We start from the raw sequence: 24,377 nt of genomic DNA on the forward strand, positions 1-24,377 counted from the left end.
TTTATATCAATTAAAGCATTAGTCATAGTATTTTACTATGACAGTTAAAAAACAAAATGAATATTTTACTGAGACCGTTTTGTAACGTAAAGTCAAATAAATAACTATCAATCACAATGTTTGTTTATATTTGTATATCTTTTATAGGTGACTCCTGTGTGCAGTGATGACTGTATTTTCACTGGCCAATTCTATCAGGTAATATCCAATCTAGAATTTTCAGTAAACCAGTATTGCCACCTAATCACTGGAGCTGATTGCCTGGTTACTTATTAATGCAGCCTTTTCCAGCACATCACTCAATTACAATCATTAGGTGGCAGCTGGAAGATTAGACGACTGGACAAGTTTTAGGAAATTAGGCATTGGTTTTTACCTTCATCTGAATTTGCTATTACATCTACATAATCTTAATATTTTAATAATTGTACACAGATGTAATAAATTTACTTTTTAGTGTGTAAAGAAAATGCGGAACCTTGTCTATTACTGTAACACTGACAGCTCATATCTGTTCTCTCTAACATTTATTATCTGTTAATGTAACTGAAATTTTTACTGCTCATAATTTTCAATAATTTGAAGACCTTAAAATCTGCCACTTTTGATGAATATAAAAAGAAAAAAACCCAAAGCAGGTACATCGGTGGGTTTATTTGCAATCTGCGTACGTTTTCAACAGTCAAAGTTGACATTTTAAAAAGAATGTCATTTTTTAAACCCAGCGTCTTTCCACCAAATACTTTTTTTTCAAAAAATAGTTTTCATTGTTTTTAACGAAACACCGTCCAGGGTTCAGAATATTCCAGGTGGATTCCTTGCCTGTTACAGTACTAAAGAATTACTTTGAATTTCCAGGGCAATATTGCAAAGTCTCAAAATTTCTAGAGCATAAAAGTTAAATGACGGGGCCCAATATTTTAAGTGGATCTTTCAGTATCTAGGCGCTGACATTTCACCAAATGTCCCAGAAATGAAAAAAACAGTGTGGTTCCGAAAAATATAATTTAATGTTGGATGCCAAGTTTCTCTCTCGATTCTGTTTTTCTTTGGAAAAATCGCATGCATTCTTAAACCCTTTCAGCAAGTAACCACGGATTTTAATTAAAGTCAAAGTAGTGCAGATGCTAGAAATCTGAAATAAATACGAACGCTCGTGGATTCAGCTGCTAGAACTGCTGAATTTCTTTAGCATTTTCTCCGTTTATTCGGGATACATTTTTTAAATCGGCGTTTAACTTTATAGCCTCTTTTAAGTCGTTTTCCTATTTAAAACCTGGCATTTCAAATATTTAACTACGTTAAATCAACGTTAAATGTATTGCTATATTTATTTAGCGGCAGCACTTTTAACTTACAAATTACATACCAAATTAATTTTTGACGTTGCGACCTGATCTTAAAAATCAACCCACTGAAGACGAAATAAATGTAGTTAGGATGAGTTTCTGCTTAAAGGCCATTGTTTATCTACGTAAGGAATTAAAGTCTTCATCTTGATTTGACACCGAATTTACAAGTGTTTCGCGAATTAGTTTTTTTTCTCTGCCAATGTTTTGAACTGTTTTAAAGATCATTATCGGGTTGTCCTTATGACCTCCATGTATTTCTAAGGCGGTTCGGAGCACAGAAAGGAAGAACTTCCACATTCTACTCCAAAGTATAAATCCTATGCCGTACGCCCGGTCTGGTTTTGTAAGATTGAATTTCATTCTAATATACGAGATAGTATTTCTTATCCACGCCTCGCCTCGTTTGTAAATGGTCGGATTTCAACGTCAATCACAAAGGAGGAGGTGGGATTTGGTTTGGACAAAGTTTCATTGAAGGTGGAGGGAAGTGGAGTCAGATGTTAGCAGAATAGCAGGAGCAGCTGGAAGCTAGAACCAGAGAAGGGCATTGCGGTGAAGCTGAAATTTCAAGCCTGTTCCAGCAGGATTTAAAAACCATACTGTCACAGAACGCACCCACTCGCATATGGTTTTCCAAAGCAAAACTGTGAGTGCTTTCCCCACTCCCCAAAAGAAAACTGGAATCACAAGGTAACGAATAAATTGACCCTCGGCAATGGAATACCCTCATATTCACATTGCAGATGTGAATCTTCTTGTGTAAAAAAAAACTGGATGAAAAAAAAATGCTAGACCAGAAGCACCATCAGTGAAACGTCTTGGGCTCCGATTCTGCTTCAGCGGTGAGTCGTAGGGGCCAAGGGATTTAACAGCAGAAGTTTTTGAAGTCTGCTGGCTAGAAAATAGGAAACAAATTGGCTGCTGGATCATTTCTTACACCATTTCGTAGCTTCATCGCCTTCTTTTGTTGTTGCACAAAGCCGCGCTTAAAAAAAAGGAAAGGACGACATCGAAGGTGGGGCGATATTGCTTGCCGGACTCCCCGGGCGTTATGAAAATAATTTGACTCCATCGGACAAACCGGTGCTTGATGGGCTATTCCGGCAATGCTAACAATCAGTTGACACTTCCCGGTTCAGGAGGGTAAACTCAGGAGGCTACCATGACAAGATTACTTTAACTTTCGGCAAGGCCGGACCTGCAGTTGATTGGGATTTTTGCACATTTTAAATTTATAATTGGTTCGCTGTGTTCAACAAGTATTTGAATACCCTTTGCAGTTTTGAGAAAAGAAACGTCTTCTTGCAATGGCATCGGAAGTGGTGTGTGGGCTGATCTTCAGATTGCTTCTTCCTATCTGTTTAGTTGCTGGTAAGAGTGCTTTCAGATAAGAAAAATAAACTCCATAACCCTTAGGTCGAAAGATTTTTTTAATGCATGCGTCGTCTCTGTGAATGCAAAAGATGTCTGCTTTTAATCAATTATAGTATAGTTTTAAAATTATGTTTAAATTTCTGGGCGAAGTTCATTCATTTCATTGATATTGTGGCCATTGGCTGAAATATACACTGCTGAAGTATTACGTTTTTGAAGGTATATTACTTAAAAGACTAAGTGAGTGCACGTCGGAATTTACAACATGAGGCGGCAAAATCTCACGTACAATTGATTTTTTTCTTTCATTTAAAAGGTACTTTTAGAATGCATTTCAGAAGTAATGGTCGCTAACAGGAAGCTGTTTTGCAATCGATCAGATTTATTTATCCCATATCTATCACTCTTTCATGAGGCGACAGCAAACGTCAATGTCGATTGAAATAAAGCCGGTGTTCCCCCCCCCCCCCAAAATGTACCAAACAAAATATAAATTGGCATAATCACAATTGCGAAATACTTTCCACTGTGTTCAATGTCGAGCAATGCCGCGGCAAGCAGCAGAATCGGTTTGAACAGCAGACTGACTTTACGAGGTAGGAACTTGTAGGAAGAGAATAAAGCCGATTAATGGCAAAGCCAGGAGAGAAATAGCTCTGACCTTACGCCACGACTGTGGTTAAAGCTTAAATAGAAAACAGAATGCGCGGTTTGCTCCAGTCCAGTTTCTGGGATGTATTCAAAGCCTCATTGAAATTAGCGTGAAACAAAAAAAAGGGCATCAGTTCAGGCCGGTTGGCGGTGAAGTACATCCGTCTTCTGACCTTGTATCCCTTTCCCATTCGAAAATGCAGGCAAGGTTCCTGCAGCGGAGGAAGGGGCGGATCGCCAGCCCTCGGATTTAATCCCAGTGGATTGGGGATACCATACATCCCCCCGAGCTGCATTTTGTTGCTTTAAAGCTTACTAGTGAACAAGATCTGTTGCGAAATATGTAGTCAAATCGGGTGTTCTGACAGTGCTCGTGGCAGCATTACCTGACAATGCCTTCAAATTCGCTTCAGCAAACTGTTACTTGCCGATTTCTAAATTGCGCTTTGAATTTATTTTGGTACCAGCTATTCACTACTTAAGTAAGCGGGGGATTCTTTTGACAAATAAAGTGCTCTGCTGTTCAAGACAAACGAGTCCAACACCCAATCTCGCACACAAGTGTTAGCAAAGCGAGCCCTGGTGTTGGGGGAGGAGGGGTGAGGTAGAGTTCGGAAAAGGCTTCGCGATTAAAATGCTAGTTAAATGCCTCTTAGCACAGTTAGTGTAAGATTTCAACTTCCTTTTGCTACTCGTTGCCTACACGTGACTGGAATGTATCAGGTAGAAATCCAGACGTCCAGTGAAGTAATTTAAATAAACATCCCCCTGCCTCTGTTCCCTTCATAGTCACGCACTCAGCATATTTCGAAGAGCCGTTATTTTTTACACTTAAGGACTTCCAGATGACACCGCATGCACCCACCCACAGTTGAAGAAATGTTTTTTGCTGTCTCACCGAGGCGTTACAGTTTCCTTGTTTTCTGAGGTGGTGGGGAGGGGGAACAAATCACTATTATTTTTGTATGCATGATAACTGGCGGTCTGTGTTTGAAAATATAAAACGTCTGAGCTTTTTTGTTAGGAGCAAGGAACAAAGGAGAGCTAGCAGTTATTCTTTGGTGCACAAAGCGGGGCTTTGCGAGCTCAGCACCCTCGCGTGCTGGGCAGCGAGTCTCCTCGTGCTGCTTTCTCCCGCGCTTTCGCCTTGCTCCTCTAATGGCGAGCGGAGAAGATGACGCCTGGGCTCGCGGCGCGGTCGCTGTCGCGTGGTCTCGGGTCACCTGGGCTCGCGCTGAGCCAACCGTCAACTCCTCCATTTTATTCTGTTGGGGTCTGTCGGGGTTGTTGTTGGGGGCTGAAATACATGCGCCTCTGGAGGTTGTTGAGAAATTCCTTTAAAGTGTGCGTGAATGGGTGAGGGGGTGAAATAAACCTGGGCACCGACTGAACCAGACTCCTGCGAAAACTGAAGGATGGTTTAAGCGGGAACAATAAACAGATTCAGACACTTCGTTTTTGAAGAAACAGACGGTAGTGTTGCTTAAGCATTAATCTTCTTTAAGTTTTCTCATTTGATAAAGTGTGGAATTGTATTTCTTTCAGATTGAGGAGATCATATTTTGTAACACAAGTGTGATTTGGTAGTTAATCTTTATAATGGAGTTCCTTTCCACAGAGCGAAACATGAAAAGTATAATATTCTAATATTAAACTTGCGGCTGCAAAACTGAAGATGAAGGTTGACAAATAGGGATTCCTGATGGAAATATCCCGGTTTTCAATATTACAGTTACTACATTAACACATTCCTTTTTTACTGCACTATACAGATGCAACATCAAAACTCAATGCCATACCCTGTAACTTTTATTTTTCAAACATGGCTTTCAGACATTGCTATTTGGGAAAACTCTTGCAAGTAGAAGGCCCTAGCTACACTGGTCGCTGTATTATTTGCAGCTCAAACTTAAAACAATTTTTGGTGCAAAATCAAAATGATCCGAAAGATAAAGTAAAACAAATCACAATGCTATGAAATGTAAAATTCAGTGATTTTTATTTAGAACATTTTTTCAGTTGTGTGAGATGATTTAATTAAGTATTCTACGCCACAATTAGTAGGATAGCATGCAAAATGACGATACTTTACCTAATTCTAAAAATTGTACAAAAATGAGTGACGAATGAGCACATGTATGTATTGCAGGCATCGGAGAGACCGTTGTAGTGTGGTTTTATTCATTCATGGGATGAGGGTATCACTGGCTATGTAAGCATTTATTGCCCTTCCCTATTGCCCAGAGGGCAGTTTAGAGACAATCCCATTGTGGGTCTGGAATTACATGTAGGCTAGACCAGATAAGGATGGCAGTTTCCCTCCCTAAAGGATCTTAGTGAACCAGATGGGTTTTTCTGACAACTGGCAATGGATTCATGATCATTACTAGACGTTTTATTCCAGAGTTTTTATTAAATTCAAATCTCACCATCTGCTGTGATGGGAATTGAACCTGAGTCCCAGGATAATACCTGCGTGGCTGGATTAACAGCCCAATGATAACACCACTGGACCATCACCTTCCCAGAGATGAAGCCCACTATAAACATAATACCTGAACAATTACAAACTTGGAGTTCTCTAATAATGGAAAATTAAAATAAAATTTTAATTTATCTCAGTGATTGTTGTGACGGAGCACTTTGAGGCAAGGGAATGCATAACCCAAACACTGGAGTAAGACTGAGTTAATTTACTTTTATGACTGAAGTTAGAATATTTCTGTTGCATTGAAAACTGGTGTTCATTATACATTTTGAGAGATGAATGCAAACTTAGATGTAAAAGGAAAGTGCTATTATAGTGATGTGATAGTGCTAAGTAAGTGCTAAGACTTCCTGAGACATACATGTATATACCCATATCAGTGATCTGGACCATGGTATGTGAGGGACAGTTTCAAAGTTTGCTAAATTTGGGACAATTGTAAACTGTGAGAACAGTTTGGAACTCTGAAATTACATTGGCAAGTTGATGGAATTGATAGACAGGTGGAAAATGAGATTCAATGCAGAGAAGACATAGGGTAATAGACATATATAGCACCGAAACATCGCTTGGTCCAACTTGTTCATGCTGAGCAGATATTCTAAATTGATCCAGTTCCATTTGCCAGCACTTGGCCCAAATCCCTCTAAACTCTTCCTATTCATGTATCCATCCAGATGCCTTTTAAATGTTGTAATTGTACCAGCCTCCACCACTTCCTCTGGGAGTTCATTCCATACACACACCACCCTATGAGTGAAGAAGTTGCCCCTTAGTTCCCTTTTGAATCTTTCCCCACTCACCCTAAACCTATGCCCTCTAGTTCTGGACTCCCCCAACCCAGGGAAAAGATTTGTATCATCGATAGTCACAGGTGAGGTGCCAGAAGACTGGAGGTTGGCTAACATGGTGCCATTATTTAAGAAAGGTGGTAAGGACAAGCCAGAAAACTATAAACCAGTGAGCCTGACGTTGGTGATGGATAAGTTGTTGGAATCCTGAGAGACAGGATTTACATGTATTTTGAAAGGCATTATGATTATGGATAGTCAACGTGGCTTTGTGGGTAGGAAATCATGTCTCACAAACTTGATTGAGTTTTTGAAGAAGTAATAAAGAGTATTGATGAGGGCAGAGCGGTGGATGTGATCTATGTGGACTTCAGTAAGGCGTTCAATAAGGTTCCCCATGGGAGACTGGTGAGCAAGGTTAAATCTCATGGAATGCAGGGAGAACTAGCCATTTGGATACAGAACTGGCTTGAAGGTAGAAGATAAGAGAGTGGTGGAGGAGGAGGGTTGTTTTTCAGACTGGAGGCATATTACCAGTGAAGTGCCACAAGGATAGGTGCTGGGTCCACTACTTTTCATCATTTATATAAATGATTTGGATGTCAGCATAAGAGATATAGTTAGTAAGTTTGCAGATGACACTAAAATTGGAGGTGTAGTGGACAGCGAAGAAGGTTACCTCAGGTTACAACGGGATCTTGATCAGATGGGCCAGTGGGCTGAGAAGTGGTAGATGAAGTTTAATTTAGATAAATGCAAGGTGCTGCATTTTGGGAAAGCAAATCTTAGCAGGACTTATATACTTAATGGTAAGGTCCTAGGGAGAGTTGCTGAACAGAAACGCCTGGGAGTGCAGGTTCATAGCTCCTTGAAAGTGGAGTGAAGAAGGCATTTGGTATGCTTTCCTTTATTGGTCAGAGTATTGAGCACAGGAGTTGGGAGGTCATGTTGCGGCTGCACAGGACGTTGGTTAGGCCACTTTTGGAATATTGCTTGTAATTCTGGTCTCTTTCCTATCAGAAGGGTGTTGTGAAACCTGAAAGGGTCCAGAAAAGGTTTACAAGGATGTTGCCAGGGTTGGAGGATTTGAACTATAGGGAGAGGCTGAACAGGCTGGGGCTGTTTTCCCTGGAGCATCAGAGGCTTAGGGGTGACCTTATAGAGGTTTATAAAATCATGAGGGGCATGGGTAGGACAAATAAAGTCTTTTCCCTGGGGTGGGGGTTCCAGAACTAGAAGGCAAAGGTTTAGGAAGAGAGGGGAAAGATATAAAAGAGACCTACAGGGTAGTATGTGAATGGAATGAGCTGCCAGAGGAAGTGGTGGAGGCTTATACAATTGCAACATTTAAGAGGCATTTGGATGGGTATATGAATAGGAAGAGTTTGAAGGGATATGGGCCAGGTGCTGACAGGTGGGACTAGATTGGGTTGGGATATCTGGTCGGGATGGACGAGTTCGACCAAAGGGTCTGCTTACGTGTTGTACATCTCTCTGACTCTATTTACCCTATCCATGTCTCTCATGATGTTATAAACCTCTATAATGTCACCCCTCAGCCTCCGTTGCTGCAGGGAAAACAGTCTCAGCCTATTCAGAAGTAGTAGATGATTCACTTTGGTTGGAAAACATTGAAATACAATATAACATCAGGTGTACAATTCTAAAGGTGGCAGAAGAGCAGAGAGATCTGGATGTATAGATGTACAGATTGTTAAAGGTGGCAGGACAGTTGGAACGAGCAGTTAATGAAGCCAACTGCTTGGCTAGTAATAGGGGCTGAGAATACAAGGTGGTTTACTTGTACAGATTGCTGGTTAGAACTCAGTTGAGCATTATGTACAGTTGTGAATGCCACATTATAGGAAAGATGTGAATACACTGGAGAGATTGTAGAAACGATTTGTAAGAATGGTTCCAGGAATAATAAACTTCAGTTATGAGGATAGATTCAATAAGTTGGGACTGTTCTCCTTGGAGAGAAGAAGGCCGAGACGCGATTTAATTGATGTTTTCAAAATCATGTGCAAGCCGACAAATAGGTGAGGAAAAGCTGTTCCTGCTCACAACAGAGAGAAAAGATAATGAGATGCTCTAAGCTTATATTGAGGTACAAATGAAGCAAACTTTTTCATAATGAGTAGTTTAGAATATGGTATGCACTGCCTGGAAGTGGGATGGAGACAGGTTCAATTGAGATAGTTGAGAAGGCATTGAATGATTATTTGGATAGACATGGTGTGCAGGCATTGGGGAAAAGGCAGAAGATTTGCAGTAGGTGATAGAACCAATTCAGATACAATGGGCTAAATGGTCTCCTGTGTGATAATAATTCTGTGATTTAGCAATATATAATTTATATTGAACATATCTGAAAAAAAATGTTTGAGTAAAGTTGTGAAAAACTTGTGTTGGGTGATTTTTAAGTCGTCATGAGTTTATTTTATACAATACAATACAGCACAAGAACAGGCCTATCAGCCGACCAAGCCTCGGCTGATTCCAGTCCTTACTTAAACCCTTACTTATTGCCCAGGAGTGGTATCTATCCATCTACTTGCCTCATGTTCATGTGTCTATCAAGATATGCCTTAAACATTACTAAGGTGCCGGCTTCCGCCACCTCCACTGGCAGTGCATTCCAAGCACCCACCACCCTCCGAGGAAAACATTTTCCCCACACTTCTCCCTTAAACATTTCTCCTGTCACCTTGAACCTGTGCCCTCTCGAAGTTGACCTTTCCACCCTGGCAAAAAGCCTCTGATTATGCACCCTCTGTATGCCTCTCCATAATTTTGTAGATCTCTATCAGGTCACCCCTCAGCCTCCATCTTTCCAGTGAAAACAATCCAAGTTCATAACCACAACCTTTCAGACCATGTGGTAAACCTTCTCTGCACGCTTTCCAAAGTATCCACATCCTTCTAGTAATGTGCTGACCAGAACTGCTCACAATATTCCAAATGTGGCTTAAGTAAATCTTTGGATTCCAGCATCTGCAGTTTTTGTCTGTAACATAACTTGCCAAAAAATGTAGCGCTGGAAAAGCACAGCAGGTTAGGGAGCATCGGAGGAGCAGGAGAGTTGATGTTTTGTGCATAAGCCTGATGAAGGGCTTATGCCCGAAACATTGACTGTCCTGCTCCTTGGATGCTCCCTGACCTGCTGTGCTTTCCCAGGACCACATTTTTTGACTCTGATCTCCAGCATCTGCAGTCCTCACTTGCTCCTTTATATTCGATGCCCCATCCAATGAAGGCAAGCATACTGTCTATCTTCTTGACCACCTTATTAACCTGCCAGTTTCAATGATTTGTGAACCTGTACACCCACATCCCTCTGTACGTCAAAGCTTCTAAGGGTTCTGCCATTTATTGTATAATTGCCACCTGAATTTGATCTTCCAAAATTGTTGTATTTGTCTGGATTATGTGCCATCTGCCATTACTTTGCCCAAATCTGCAATCTATCTGTACCCCACTGTATCCTTTGACAGTCCTCCTCACTATCTGCAACCCTGCCAATTTTCATGTCATCTGCAAACATACTAATCAGATAACCTACATTTTTCTCCAGATTATTTATAAATATTACAAACAACAAAGGTCCCAGCACTGATCCCTGCAGAACACCACTAGTTATTGGTCTCCATTTCAAAAAGCACCCTTCCACTGCCACTGTCTTCTATGATGAAGCCAATTTTGTATCCATCTAGCCAGCTCACCCTGGATCCAATCAGACTTTAGCTTCTGTACTAGCCTGCCATGAGGTACCTTATTAAATGTCTTATCAAAGTACGTAAAGATAATATCCACTGCCCTTCCCTCATCAAACATTCTTGTCACATCCTCAGAAAATTCAATCAAGTTGATGAGAAATGACTTTCCCTGCACAGACGCATGATGCCTATCACTAACAAGTCCGTTCACATTTTGGAAGAATGTGGATAAATCCTTCTCTCAGTATGTTTTCTGATGGCTTCTCCACCACTGATGTAAGGCTTGCTGTCTTGTCATTACCTAGATATTTCTGTTTCACTTCTTAAAGAAAGGAACAAAATTGACCATTCTTTAGTCCTCTGGAATCTAGCTGAGGCCAAAGAGGATGTAAAGATATCTATTAAGGCCGCAGCTACTTCCTTCACATGGGTTATTTGTCTACAAGTGCAACAGGTCCACAGCAGAAGTCATATCCTTAGCCCTACAGTGATCTCTGGAGCTTGTGGATAATAAGGAAGCCTATGTCAGGCTTCTACTCATTGATTACAACACTATAATCCCAATCAAACTAATCTCTAAACTTCAAGACTTTGGTCTGTGCAACTAGGTCTCCTCAACTTCCTGACTAACTGACTGCAATCAGTGAGGCTAAGCAATAGCATCTCCTCCATGACTATCCTTAACACTGGCACGCCACAAGGCTGCATACTCGGCCCTTTGCCATACTCCCTGTACACTCATGACTGTGTGACCAAAATTTGTCTGAACTCCAACCACAAGTTCGCTGATGACACCATTGTTGTAGACCGAACATGAAACAATGATGAAACATAATATAGTAAAATGAGTGCTTGGTAGCTTGGTGTAAAGATAACAATCTCTCCCTCAATGTCAGCAATACTAAAGAGCTGATCATCAACTTCAGGAAGTAAGGAGGATGGCACATCCCTGTCTATATGAATGTAGTTGAAGTGGAGATAGTCAAGAGCGTCAAGTTCATAGGAGTGATGATCACCAACAATCTGTCCTGGACCAATCATGTTGATGTGATGGTCAAGAAGGCACAACAACACCTCTTCTTCCTCAGGGTGCAAAAGAAATTCAGCATGACTATCAAGCCTGTAATCTGATTTTTATACATGCACCATAGAAAGCATTCCATCTGAATGCATCATGGCTTGGTATGCAACTACTCTACTAGGACCATAAGAAATAAGAGTTGTGAACACAGCCCAGTCCACCACACAAGCCAACAGGCAGCCAACATCATCAAACACCCTTCCACCCTGGTTATAATCTCTTCCAACCTCTTCTGTCAGGAAGAAGATACAAAAGCTTAAGCCCACAGACCAACAGGTTCAATAACAGCGTCTTTCTTCTGTTATTATACTTCTGAATGGACCTCTCAAATTTCAGATCTAATTTTGATCTTGCTTTCCTTACAATTTTTTTGCAGCCATAACTTTATTTTCCTTGCTCTGTTCTATCACTCTATGATCTTTGTGCATATGATCTGCCTGTACTTCACGCAAAACAAAACTTTTCACTGAGCTGAAAAGTGCAGCAGGCCAGGCAGCATCCAAGGAGCAGGAGAATCAACATTTTGGGCATAAGCCCTTCTTCAGGATTCCTGAAGAATCATAGCTACCCTCTTGCTCTTAAGGATTCCTGAAGAAGGGCTTATGCCCGAAATGTTGATTCTCCTCCTTGGATGCAGCCTGACCTGCTGTGCTTTTCCAGCAACACATTTTTCAGCTCTGATCTCCAGCATCTGCAGTCCTCACTTTCTCCTAAAACTTTTCACTGAACCTAGGTACATGTGACAATAATAAATCAAACCAAAAATCAAAATCCTCCCTCGTTTCCGACATTACCCTGGGATAGATTCCATCTGGCCCTAGGACTTGTCTACCTTCCTCTTCCATTATGTTGACTTTTCTTTAATCTCAACATTCTTCAGTGCATCTGATGTAAAGTGCTCATTAAGGATCTCTCCCATTTCTTCTAGCTCTACACATATTTCCCTCCTTTAATTTAGAGTGGGCCTACTTTTTCCCTAGCTACCCTCTTGCTCTTAATATATATGAAAACAGTCTTAGGATTCTCCTTAACTCTGCCTGCCAAGGACATTTCTTATCTCCTTTTAGCCCTCCTAATTCTCCATTTAAGTTCTTTCCTACTTAGTTAAAATCCTTGAAGAATATAGACAGTTTTTAGTTGACTAGACCTTGGGTATGCCGCTTTATTTTGACTTAAACTGATAATTTCTCTTGTCATCCAATGTTCGCAAATCGTGCCATTCCCATCCTTCATTTACACAGGAACATGCCTATCCTACACTCTAACCAACTGGTTCTTAAAAGACCCCCACATGTCAGATTGGATTTACCCTCAAACAGCCACTCTTAATCCACATTCTCCAATTCTTAACTAATTTGGATATAGTTGGCCTTTCTCAATTTAAGGAGAATGTGAGGTCTGCAGATGCTGGAGATCAGAGCTGAAAATGTGTTGCTGGAAAAGCGCAGCAGGTCAGGCAGCATCCAGGGAACAGGAGAAGGGCTTATGCCTGAAACGGCGATTCTCCTGTTCCCTGGATGCTGCCTGACCTGCGCTTTTCCAGCAACACATTTTCAGCTTCCTCAATTTAACACCTTTGTCCGTGGTCTGATCTTGTCCTTATCACAAATATACAAATAACTTAGAAATTATGGTCACTATTCCTAAAATGCTCTCCCTGTTAAACTTTGATCACCTGTTCAGACTCATTTCTCAATTCAGCTTCAGTATGGTCCCCACTCCCATTGGATTATCCAGTGTTTCAAAAAAACCTTCTTGGACACACCTAACAAATTACTCCCCATCCAAGGGGCACTAAGGACACTAAGGGACTCCCAGTCAATATGTGGGAAGTTAAAATCACCCCCCGCAACAACCCTGTTATTTTTACATTTTCCCAGAGTCTAACTATGTATCTCTTCCTCTATCTCCCACTGGCAGATGGGAGGTCTGTAGTACAATTCTAGTATTGTGATTGCACCTGTCCTATTCCTGAGCACTATCCATAATGCGTCACTGCAAGATCCATCCAAGGTGCCTCAGTACAATTGTGATATGCTCCCTAACCAGTAATGCAACTCCCTCACCTCTTTTGCTTCCTCCTCTGTCTTATCTAAAACATAGATATCTTGGAATTTTAAGCTGCCAATCCTGTCCCTCTTTCAACCATGTTTTTGTGATAGCAAAAACATCATAATTTCCTGCGTTAATCCAGGCTCTAAATTCATCTGTCTTACCTGTTATTGTTCTTGCATTGAAAAAATACAATCCAAGCTCTAGTTCCACTGAGCTCAGAAACCTCTGCCTGACTGATATTCCTCTTAGCTATATTTTCCTTAGACTCAAGCTCTTCCCCACTCTCAATACTTACTGACCTGTTGCTTTGGTCCCCACCCCCAACCGCGCTCGTTTAAACCCTTCCATGTGACACTATCAAACCTCCCTGCCAGGATATTGGCGCCCTTCCAATTTAGGTGCAACCTGTCCTTTTTGTACAGGTCCCATCTTCCCTGGAAAACATCCCAATGATCCAACTATCTGAAGCCCTCCTCCCTACACCAACTCTTTTTAGCCATGCATTCAGTTGTATTCTATCTCTGCTCATAGCCTTAGTGGCATGGGGAGTAATCCTGAGATTACTACCCGAGAGGTCCTGCATTTTAGTTAACTATCTAACTTCCTGAATTGTAATTGCGGAACCTTGTCACTCTTCCTACCTATGTCGCCTGTGAAAATATGAACAATGAATTCTGTTTGCTAACCTTTCATTTCAGGATGCCATATACCTGCTGAAAAACACTCATGACCCTGGCACTTGGGAGGCAACACTCTGCCCTAGAGTCTCTCTTGCAGCTGCAGAAGTGTCCATTTGTGCCCCTGAGTATTGAATCTCCAATTACTATGCTTGTTCCTCCCCTCTGTACAGCAGGGACAGCTGTGGTGCCACTACTCTGGCTGCTGCTGTTGTCGCCTGATGGGCTGGCCCCCTCATCAGTATCCAAACAGAATACTTGCTTGACAGGGGGACAGCTACAGTGTGGAAAAGGACATGGAAGATACAGAATGTTGGGAAATAGATGGTGACATCTTGAAAAATGTCCATATTAGAGAGGAGGAAGTGCTGGATGTCTTAAAATGTATAAAGGTAGATAAATCACCAGTGCCAGATCAGGTGTACACCAGAACTCTGTGGGAATCTAGGGAAGTGATTGCAGGGCCCCTTGCTGAGATACTTGAATCTTCGAGTCACAGGTGAGGTGCCAGAAGGCTGGGGTTTGACTAACATGGTGTCACTATTTATGAAAGGTGGTAAGGAAAATCCAGGGAACTATACACCAGTGAGCCTGACATTGGTGATTGTTGGAGGGAATTCTGAGGGACAGGAATTACATGTATTTGGAAAGGCAAAGACTGATTAGGGATTGTCAACATGACTTTGTGGGTGGGAAATCATGTCTCACTAACTTGATTGCAGTTTTGAATAAGTACCAAAGAGGATTGATGAGGGCAGAGTGGTGGATATGATCTAAAGACTTCACAAAAGTGTTCAACAAGGTTCCTCATGGTAGACTGGTAAGCAAGGTTAGATTACATGGAATACAGGGAGAACTAACTATTTCGATACAGAACTGGCTCGAAGGTAGAAAACTGGAGGCCTGAGACCAGTGATGTGCCACAAGGATCGGTGCTGGGTCCACTGTTTTTCATCATTTATATAAATGTTTTGGATGTGAGCATAGGAGATAGACTTAGTAAGATTGCAGATGACACCATAATTGGAGGTGCCGTGTACAACAGGATCTTGATCAGATCGGCTAATGGGCCGAAGATTGGCAAATGGAGTTTAATTTAGGTAAATGTGAGGTGCTGCATTTTGGAAAGGCAAATCTTAGCAGGATTTATACACTTAGTGGTAAGGTCCTGGGAATGTTGCTAAACAAAGAGACCTTGGAGTGCAGGTACATAGTTCCTTGAAAGTGGAGTCTCAGGTTGATAGGATAGTAAAGAAGGCATTTAGTATTGTTTCCTATATTGGTCAGAGCATTGTGCATTGAGTATAGGAATTGGGAGATCATGTTGTGGCTGTACAGGACACTGGTTAGGCCACTTTTGGAATGTTGTGTGTAATTCTTTCTCCCTCTTATAGGAAGGATGTTGTGAAACTTGAAAAGGTTCAGAAAGGATTCACAAAGGATGTTGCCAGGTTGGAGGGTTTGAGCTATAGGGAGAGGCTGAATAGGCTGTGGCTGTTTTCCCTGAAGTGTCAGAGAGGTGACCTTACAGAGGTTTTTAAAATCATGATAGGATAAATAGACAAGGTATTTTCCCTGGGGTGGGAGAGTCCAGAACTAGAGGGCATAAGTTTAGGGTGAGGGGGAAAAATTTAAAAGGGATCTAAGGGGTCAATCTTTCATGCAAAGGGTGGTGGCTGTATGGAATGAGCTGCCAGAGGAAGTGTTGGAGGCTGATACAATTATAACATTTAAAAGACATTTGGATGGGTGCATGTATAGGAAAGGTTTAGAGGGATATAGGCCAAATGCTGGCAAATGGGACTAGATTAGGTTAGGACATCTGGTCGGCATGGATGATTTAGACCTAAATGTCTGTTTCCACGTTGTATATCTCTATGACTCCTGCACTGACTGTGTGCCCTGTTTAGCAGTCACCCATCTATCTTTTTGTACCTTGGGTGTGGCTACGTTTCTGTGATTTCTATCTGTGATGCTATCTGCCATTTGTGTGCTCCTTAGTGTCTCCAACTTCCACTAAAGCCAATCCATTCATTAGGTGAGCAGTTGAAGCTGGGTTGATTTCCTGCAGATGTAATTATTGTGGACGCTCTTTGCATCTCACAGGCAGAACACAAAACCCCACCATTTGAATGACTAACCCTCTATTGTTTGTTAGTTTACAAATTAAATGTTAATTAGCTACTGAAAATTACAGTTATTGCTTTCTAACAAATAGCATCCCCCCCAACTTACTATCTGAATTTCCTGTACGAACCAGAAGATGAACTAACTGTACTAACCCTTTAGAAAGACTGAGACACACTTACCCTTAAGCAGTGAGATTTCTTCACCTGTAGCTCCAAGGGAATAAAGAAGTTAACACAAACTAGCACCTGACCAGCACTGACCAGTCAGAAACCATGCTCCCTTCCCCTGTGAGGTCATCAGGATGCTTTCCCAGAATAGGTAGCTGCTGGCTTCTCCTGAAGAAATGCACCTGAAGCAAAACTGTCTTTTTTGAGGAACATCCAGTATGTAATGACTGAAACTCTTGTTACTTAACAATCTTATAGGTAGTCAGAAAGTAATGCCAGATACTCAAACCAAACATTTTCTGAAGCATAAATAAAAACTGAAAGGGCTGCAGATGCTGTAAATCAGAAACAAAAACAGAAATTGCGGAAAAGCACAGTAGGCCTATCAGCATCTGTGGAGAGAAATCAGAGTTACTGTCTCAGGTTGAGTGAAGGTCACTTGACCTAAAACATTAATTCTGATTTCTCTCCACAGATGCTGCCAGACCAGCTGAGCTTTTCCAGCAATTTGTTTTTATTTTTTGAAGCATTCTATATCAATATAATGCTGTATTTTAAGAACTTCTAAGAATGATTTGCTGGTAGTAGAGTAAGAAGTAAGTCTCGAGAGGCTTTGGAGAGCAGTGGCTCTGCAAAAAGTACAGGCAAGCTCAGGTAAAGTCCTTTTAACTTTTCTTTTTAGTTTTACATTAGTTAAGATGGCAGTTAGGGCAATCAAATGTTCCTCCTGCAGGATGTGGAAGCTGAGGGAGACTTCCATTGTCCCTGATGACTGCACCCAGCTGCAGTTCCTGGGAAACCGTGTTAGGGAGCTGGAGCTGGAGCTGGAGCTAGATGCACTCAGGATCATGCAAGATGCTGAGCGCCTCCTAGATAAGAGTTTTAGTGAAGTCACATCTAAGTTCCTGATGAAAACCTTATATCAACTCTCCTACTCTTTGGATGCTGTCTGACTGGCTGTGCTTTTCCAACACCACACTTTTTGATTCTGATCTCCAGCATCCGCAGTCCTCAGAGATGAAATAACTGAAGGATCATCCAGTGAGGCTTTGTGGGTGGAGCTAAGAAATGAGAAGGGGACTGTGCCGTTATTGGGGTTGTACAACAGACCCCCAAAGAGTCAACGGGAATTGGATAAACAAATATGCAGAGAGACTGGGGAGACTTGCAGGAGCAATATGCTTGTAATAGTAAGGGATTCTTTTTCTCCCCAACAGGCTGGGATTGCCAGAGTGTTAAGGGCTTAGATGAACCTGCACTCCAAGGTCTCTTTGTTCAGAAACACTCCCTAGGACCTTACCATTAAGCGTATAAGTCCTGCTAAGATTTCCTTTCCCAAAATGCAGCACCTCGCATTTATCTGAATTAAACTCCATCTGCCACTTCTCAGCCCATTGGCCTACCTGGTCCAGATCCTGTTGTAATCTGAGGTAACCCTCTTTGCTGTCCACGACACCTCCAATTTTGGTGTCATCTGTAAACTTACTAACTGTACCTCTTATGCTCGTATCCAAATCATTTATGTAAATGACAAAAAGTAGAGGGCCCAGCACCGATCCTTGTGGTACTCCACTGGTCACAGGCCTCCAGTCTGAAAAACAACCCTCCACCACCACCACCCTCTGTCTTCTACCTTTCAGCCAGTTCTGTATCCAAATGGCTAGTTGACCAGATATATCCAAGGGCACTGCAAGAGGCTAGAGAAGAAATTGCAGGGACCCAGGCTGATATTTTTGCATCATTGCTAATCAGGGGTGAGGTACTGGAAGATTGGATGGTAGCAAATGCCATTATTCAAGAACGGCTGTAAAGAAAAGCCTGGGAACTACAGACCGGTAAGCTGAACATCTGTGATGGGTAAGTTACTGAGGGACACAATATACATGCCTTTGGAAAGACAGGGTTTCATTAGGAGTAGTTAGCATGGTTTTGTGAGTGGGAGATCATGCCTCACAAATTTGTATGGGTTCTTTCATGAAGTGACGAGGAAGTTTGACGTGAGCAGGGCGCTGTAGTCTATATGGATTTCAGTAAGGCCTTTGATAAATTTCCACATGGTGATATGCATATGGAATGAGCTGCCAGATGAAGTGGTTGAGGTGGGTCCATTAACAAATAAATAGGAAGGGATTAGAAGGAAATGGACCAAGTGTGGCGATCAGGTTAGCATGGACGGACATTTTGGTCAGCATGGACCAGTTTGGGCCAAAGGGCCTGTCTCCATGCTGTAGCATTCTATGACTGTAGGCGTTGGGAGGTCATGTTAGGGCTGTACAGGACATTGGTTAGACCACATTTGGAATATTGCGTGCAATTCTGGTCTTCCTATCGGAAGGATGTTTTGAAACTTGAAAGGGTTCAGAAAAGATTTACAAGGATTTGAGCTATAGGGAGAGGCTGAATAGATTGGGGCTGTTTTCCCTGGAGCATCAGAGACTGAGGGGTGACCTTATAAAGGTTTATAAAATCATGAGGGGCATGGATAGGATAAATAGACAAAGTCTTTTCCCTGGGATAGGGGAGTCCAGAACTAAAGGGCATAGTTTTAGGTGAGAGGGGAAAGATATAAAAGAGACCTAAGGGGCAACGTTTTCACGCATGTATGGAATGAGCTGCCAGAGGAAGTTGTGAAGGCTGGTACAATTACAACATTTAAAAAGCACCTGTATGGGTACGTGAAGGGTTTAGAGGGATATGGGCCAAGTGCTGGCAGGTGGGACTAGATTAGGTTAGGATATCTGGTTGACATTGGAGGATCTTAGCTACAGGGAGAGGCTGAACAGGTTGGGGCTGTTTTCCCTAGAGCGTCGGAGGCTGAGGGCTGACCTTATAGAGGTTGACCTCAGGGGCAACCTTTTCATGCAGAGGGTGGTACGTGTATGGAATGAGCTGCCAGAGGAAGTGGTGGAGGCTGGTACAATTGCAACATTTAAGAGGTATTTGGATGGGTATAGAATAGGAAGGGTTTGGAGGGATATGGGCCAGGTGCTGGAAGATGGGACTAGATTGGGTTGGGATATCTGGTCGGCATGGACGGGTTGGACTGAAGGATCTGTTTCCATGCTGTACATCTCTATGACTCTATGCATGAACAAATTGGACTGAAGGGTCTGTTTCTATGCTGTACATCTCTATGACTCTCTGGCTCTAACTGCTTTGTAATTACTTATAACAATATGGATCTAGAGCAAACCTTCTTTATAATCTATTCTCTAATATTATGTGCAGTATTACTAATTGAACAAATAATAGTCTGTTCAGATATTTGCCCACCAGGCACTATAAATAATCTTCAATTTTTATTTACTTCAGCAAAAGTTTAATGAGATTCACATCAAGTTGTGGTGATAATATCCAGAGAATAAGTTTATAGCTTATATGGCAACAAGATAAATCTCTGCCCTCAACCCTTGTTGCAAATCTTAGTGTGTATTTCTTATTTATTATTCTTCGTTGTATTTAAAATTGTGATAATATATTTTCAAAGTTTTTTATAAACTTCTTTTAGGGAAAATTATGTGTTTACATGAACACTTTGTCTCATAATAAAACTAAACAGACATCAAAGTTCGTAGATAAAGCAAATATTTTTCTCGAAATTCATAATCTCTGTTATGCTTTAATATTCTATGGTCATAAAAATAAATTAGAAGGAATGAAAATGGAAAATAAACATCAGTTAAAACATTCATTACAGATAGGCCATGCAATCCAGATTTTATCCATGAAATATGTTGTGGAAAGATTTTGTCTTAATGTATTATTCTTTGTGAGGCCCAGTGCTGTAATTTGAAAATCCATTTCTCATTCCTGCGTGGTCAAGTTCAGTATACAATCTCTCAATCGAGTGCATCAATGTTTTAGTGTGAATATTATTCTTGTTCCATTCTTCCAAACGCTGTTTGTGTGGCAATGCCTGAGATTTATTAAGTACACTATTTGTACCTAGGTGATTGAGATCTGGAGCTTCAAGATTTGAAGAATTATAGACACAATCCAATTCAATATAAAAAGAAAATGAGCTAATTTTATACAACATGAGTATGAAGTCTAATTATACATCTCTTTCGCTGTTGCTAAGTGGTTTCATTCAATCTCTAGTAGTTACTGAACATATTTACATAGGGTGCCAAACTCTCTGTTTTACTGGTTTGAGAGTTTTACAAAGTAGTGAGACTTATTTCTTGTGATGTGGTCTGTTGGGGGAATATATACCCATGTGTTTAGCATCTAGATTCTTAAACTGATCTATTAACACACATCACTGTTTTCATCTGTAATTTTGAAAAAGCAATACAATTATTTTATCAGTATAGTTCTGAAAAGTCTTAAAAGGCTGAAAAACAATGTGATATATTTAGCACCCTTATGAAAAATAAATCATTAAAATATTAGTAATGCGACAAATGAAAGTGATCAATAATTAAGTAGCATTTTTACCTGCCATTATCTGGGTATTTTTAAAGTAATTTTTCAGTAGACTTGAATATAAAAGGTTCAAAGATTTATATTGATTCTGTTCTAAAAAAATACATATGCATATTTCCATCAGTTTGTCCATACCTTTTGTTTTGGCTACCTCTCATTCTCTTCCTGCTCAGATTTAGGACATACTGTGCAAAAGTTCTTTAATTGTTTGTTATGTCAAAGTTGCTATAAATGTGCTGTTATTTTAAAATATTTAGTTAGAGACTTTATTAATAGAGACTGGTTGAAATTTTGATATGTCTGAGCTTTGGACTATATGTCTTGAAGTAGTGATTAGCAGTCGAATTGAAATTTTAAGATAATATAGGATTTCCCTTTTGAGTGGTCAATATTAAAATGAGAGTAAGATTAGAGACATTTTTCCTTTTGGTACAAAATGAGTTGGTTGCTTATTGGCTAAATCTGGGCAGGAAGAGAAGAATGGAAGCCAAAAACAGCCTGGACAATTAGAAATATGCAAGTGCATTTTTACAAGCATTATCAATATAAATTGTTGAAACTTTTATATTATAATTATACTTTGAATATATATGAAGAATAGCTTATGTTAGGTGTTCTGATATTATGTTGCATTTTAGATGTTTTATTTCAGTAGATTTCTTCATTCAGGTTTTTTTTTCACAAGGATTTTGAACATTTTTTAACAAAACAGTTTTTGATTAGCAACCACAATTGAAGAAAATGAAGAATTGTTACCTGGCAAGTTATCAAAAGCTTTGTGGACAAAGAACACTAATCAAAGGGCAAAAATTGCATGGTTTGCAGAAAGAACAAGGGAGTGAGAATCGTTAGCTCGTTCTTTCAAAGAACCAACATAAGCATAAAGGCTAGTGTCAGATAGCTTTTGGGAAGTTTGATCTCTATTATGCAAATCTCATAATTGATTTTACCAAGCCTAGAGCTTAAGTTCTTGTTTATCAAATATCTGTTTTAGATGTTTTATTTATCGTAGTAGAGCTAATGCTACACTTATATAAATTTTTTTTCCTAATAGTGATGACCTTTGCCTTTACCTCTAGTTTCTGCTAATCACAGACTGCAGTAATGAATGGAAGAGAGGGTTTGGGGGCTGTGAGAGACAATTGAGAGGAAGAAACATAAAGTACATGTTCATTCAGATGCTAGTTTTAATACCTTAGAGTTTTATAAGCTTAAACAAACATGTAAATAATGTTTTACGAAGTTCAACTTCAGAAAGATAGTGCAGTCAAAAAATGTACAGTACAGCACAAGAATAAATTAATCCACTTTCTAGTTAAATTTGTCTGATCCTAAGCTGCTCTTTTTCTCCAGATGGACATTGCCTCATAATGCTGTTTAATTATAATTTTTTTATTATGTCAGACAGTAAGGGATACTGTTACAATTGTAGTAAAAATGGGCTATAAATATTCAACTTCCATCATCTGATATTAAGACCTGAGACCTTGATAGAGGAAAATGACTTTTGAAAAATATAAATATCTGTCCTGATCAAAAATGTCTGCTGTGATTACCTGACCAAAGATTAAGGTAAAGTTTGTGAAACAGTAAGGGATAGTGATCATCTGCATTGAACTTACCATTTCATCCATAAACAGTGAAAACAGACAACATTCTTAAGAAATTTGCATCATATTTATATGTCTGGTAATTTCAGCTAGTGTGATGAAAGGCTCACTTGCTAGTTAGCTAGCTTCTTAAAACAATGAGAAGACTCAGGAGTACACAAATAAATTTACATCAACAAAGCTTGATCAACGAAGCAGGAACAATGAATTATAAGCAAGAGCTGGAAGACACTAGCTGTTTATCTATATTTCTCTCTCTCTCCCCGCTCTCTCTCGACCTCAGAAGTCAGTGTCCAGTGAACAAGCAACTTTGAACAATCACTATTCACAGAGAACTCGAAATCTGCAATCTTCATCACTGTTGAAGAATTAAGACAACAGCTAAACACTCAGGTCATTCCCATAACTCAAGGACTCTAGGAACTTTAAGCTGCAACTACCTTTATATTTCTATCTATATAGACAGTTCCCCACCCCCTGACAGTTTTTTCACTTGATTGTCATTTGTTTTCACTTGTGGGATGTGGGCATTGCTTGTGAGGCCAGCATTCATTGCCCATCATGTTTCTTTCACTTGTGGGATGTGGGCATTGCCTGTGAAGCCATCCATATTTGGCTTTGAGAAGGTCACGATAAGCTCTCTTCTTGAACTGCTGCAGTCCATGTGTTGAAAGGAGATCCACAATACCATTACGGAGAGAATTTCAGGACTTTGACCCAAAGACACTGAAGAACTGGCAATATTGTTCCAGGTTAGCATAGCAAGTCGCTTGGAGGCAAACCTGCAGGTGGTGGTGTTCCCATGTATCTGCTGTCTTGACCTTCTAGATGAAAATGCTTCTAGTTTTGGAAGGTGATGTCAAAGATTTAGTGAATTTCTGCAGTGCTTCAAGTTCATGGCATATGCTGATGCTACTGAGTGACAGTTGTGGAGTGAGTGGATGCTTGTAGATATGGTATCAATCAAGTGTACTGCTTTGTACTGGATGATGTTACCCTTTTGCCTGTTGTTGGTGCTGCACCCATCCAAGTTAGTGGGTGGTGTTTCATCACACTCTGAGTCATGTTTTAGAGATATACAGCACAAAATCTGCCGACCAGATTGATTTTTAATTAAAAATCTGTAACATTAAACTCCAACGAAATAGTCTCTCATTCTTATCCTTAAAATGTTCTAAGAATGTAAGTGGATTGTGATCCATGTATTGCTGTAAGGTCAGTACCAAATTCAATAGTTCCTTTTTGATTGTGGAGTATTTACTCTGGTGGATGTTGATCTTCTTCAAAAAGTAGCCAACTTGCAGTTCAATTCCATCCTCATCTTCCTGTAGGAGTACAGCTCTGACTCCAATGTCATTAGCATTGATGGCGACTTTAAAAAGTTTTGAAAAGTTTTGTGTAGCTAAAACTGGTTTGGTGGTTAATATCTTAAATGGTCGAATGTCTCCTGGCCTGGTTCGGTCCACTGAAACGTTGTTATTCTTCAGCAAATTAACTAACGGTGCCACAACATTGCTGAGGTTTGGAACAAACTTCCGATAGAATCCACTGACTCCTAAGAATCAAAGCACCTCTTTCTTCAAGGTTAATCGTGGAAATTCCTCGATGACCTTCGTCTTTGCGTTCCGTAGGGTTAACCTTCCATACCTGATGTTGTGTCCCAAGAACGTCACCTCTGCTTTCATGAATTCAATTTTATTTAAGTTTATCACCAGTTTTGCTTCTCTTAGTCGTTCAAAGAGATCTGCTAACTGCACCATGTGATCGTTCCAGGACTTATTAAATATCATCACATCATCCAAATAGACTGCAGTTTGTTAACATAGCTGCAACTCGTTCATGAGTTTTTGGAAT

General features: G+C 40.4%; 1 protein-coding gene across 1 annotated transcript in view; it reads left to right on the top strand.

The window, feature by feature from the left end:
* The first annotated feature begins 217 nt into the window (after positions 1 to 217).
* The window catches only part of LOC122548766 (piezo-type mechanosensitive ion channel component 2), a 746,345-nt gene continuing 722,185 nt past the window's right edge, over positions 218 to 24,377 (top strand). The window contains exon 1 of the mRNA XM_043687533.1: positions 218 to 2,723. Within this exon, the coding sequence (XP_043543468.1) occupies positions 2,660 to 2,723 (64 nt within the window). The 5' untranslated portion in view covers positions 218 to 2,659. The remainder of the gene's footprint in view (positions 2,724 to 24,377) is intronic.

The sequence above is a fragment of the Chiloscyllium plagiosum genome, chromosome 4 (assembly GCF_004010195.1).
Source record: "Chiloscyllium plagiosum isolate BGI_BamShark_2017 chromosome 4, ASM401019v2, whole genome shotgun sequence".
NCBI lineage: Eukaryota > Metazoa > Chordata > Chondrichthyes > Orectolobiformes > Hemiscylliidae > Chiloscyllium > Chiloscyllium plagiosum.